Source organism: Empidonax traillii, unplaced genomic scaffold (assembly GCF_003031625.1).
Source record: "Empidonax traillii isolate 1590-97213 ecotype Southwest subspecies unplaced genomic scaffold, ASM303162v1 scaffold14858:size8912, whole genome shotgun sequence".
Taxonomy (NCBI): domain Eukaryota; kingdom Metazoa; phylum Chordata; class Aves; order Passeriformes; family Tyrannidae; genus Empidonax; species Empidonax traillii.
The window spans coordinates 7,287-8,912 of record NW_020962895.1 but is presented as its reverse complement, the minus strand read 5'-3'; the positions used below and the strand labels follow the sequence as shown (position 1 = coordinate 8,912).

Sequence of the window (1,626 nt, the reverse complement as noted above, 5' to 3'; positions counted from 1 at the left end):
CCCACATTGTCCCCACGCTGTCCCCACGTGTCCCCACCGTGTCCCCACACTGTCCCCATCCTGTCCCCCTGTGTCCCCACCCTGGCCCCACCCTGTCCCCACACTGTCCCCCTGTGTCCCCACCCTGTCCTCACACTGTCCCCACACTGTCCCCACGCTGTCCCCACAGGAACGCGGCGCTGGACGTGGAACCCGTTTACGCCTTCCGTGGGCACAGGTAGGGGACACCCACCCCGTAGGGGACATCGGGGGTGGGTTGGGGTGGCCTGGGGGGGCTCTGTCACAGCGTCCCTGCCCCACAGGGGTCCCGTGCTGGCCGTGGCCATGGGCTGTGACAGCGTGGGGTGGCCTGGGGGGCTCTGTCACAGTGTCCCCCACCCCACAGGGGTCCCGTGCTGGCCGTGGCCATGGGCTGTGACAGCGTGGGGTGGCCTGGGGGGGCTCTGTCACAGCGTCCCTGCCCCACAGGGGTCCCGTGCTGGCCGTGGCCATGGGCTGTGACAGTGGGCTGTGCTGCAGCGCCGGGGTGGACGCCCAGATCCGCTGCTGGCGCCTGCCCGACCTCGACATGGACCCCTACGACGGCTACGGTGGGTGGGGAGGGGACAGGGGGGGGGGTCACACCTGCTGCTTTCTGACCCTGAGGGGACACGGGGACGTTGGGATGGGGGCGGTGGGGTGCCCAGCCCACGGTGTCACAGAGGAAATGGGGGCAAGATTAGTGGGGTCTGGTTGCTGAGGTGACTGTCCCCAGACCCCGGGGGGCTGAGCGGGGGACATGGGGACATGGGGACAAGGCTGATGGGGTCTGTCCCCATGTCCCCAGACCCCGGGGTGCTGAGTGGGGTCCTGGGGGGACACAGGGACATGGGGACAAGGCTGATGGGGTCTGTCCCCATGTCCCCAGACCCCGGGGTGCTGAGTGGGGTCCTGGAGGGCCACGGGGACGCCGTGTGGGGTTTGGCCTTCAACGCGTCCGGGGAGCGCTTGGCGTCCTGCTCGGCCGACGGCACCGTCCGCATCTGGGACCCCCGGCGCAGAGACGGGGCCTGCCTGGGGGTCTATGATGGCCACACTGGTGAGGGGGGCACCTGGGGGGGCACCTGGGCACCTGGGATACACCTGGGGTACACCTGGGGGAGCACCTGGGACACACCTGGGCATCCTGGGGACACAGCTGGGCATTTGGGGACACACCTGGGGACACACCTGGGTACCCTGGGGACACAGCTGGGCAGCCTGGAACACCTGGGGACACACCTGGGCACTCTGGGGACACACCTGGGCGCCCTGGGGACACACCTGGGGACACACCTGGGCACCTTGGGGACACATCTGGGTACCCTGGAACACACCTGGGACACACCTGGGTACCCTGGGGACACACCTGGGTACCCTGGGGACACACCCAGGTGCCCTGGGGACACGCTGTGACCCCCCCCCCCAGAACACGGTGTCCCCACGTCGGTGACGTTCTCGGCCACGCAGCCGGCCCACGCGGTGGCCTCGTTCCGCTCGGGCTGCGCCGTCATCTACGACCTGGAGGCCGCCCGGCCCGCCCTGGTGCTCGAGGCCCGCCCTGCCCCCGGTGAGTGACCGTCACCCAGGTGTCCCCTGGGTCACCCT

At 70.0% G+C, this 1,626-nt stretch overlaps 1 protein-coding gene across 1 annotated transcript; it reads left to right on the top strand.

Moving 5' to 3' along the window:
- Positions 1-166: 166 nt before the first annotated feature.
- Positions 167-1,588, top strand: LOC114073689 (striatin-4-like; the record flags this gene model as incomplete). The annotated part of the gene is made up of 4 exons (XM_027911407.1): positions 167-217; positions 469-590; positions 908-1,078; positions 1,448-1,588. Coding segments are annotated over exons 2-4 (412 nt in total), but the record flags the coding sequence as incomplete, so codon positions are not given.
- Between the last annotated feature and the right edge of the window lie 38 nt (positions 1,589-1,626).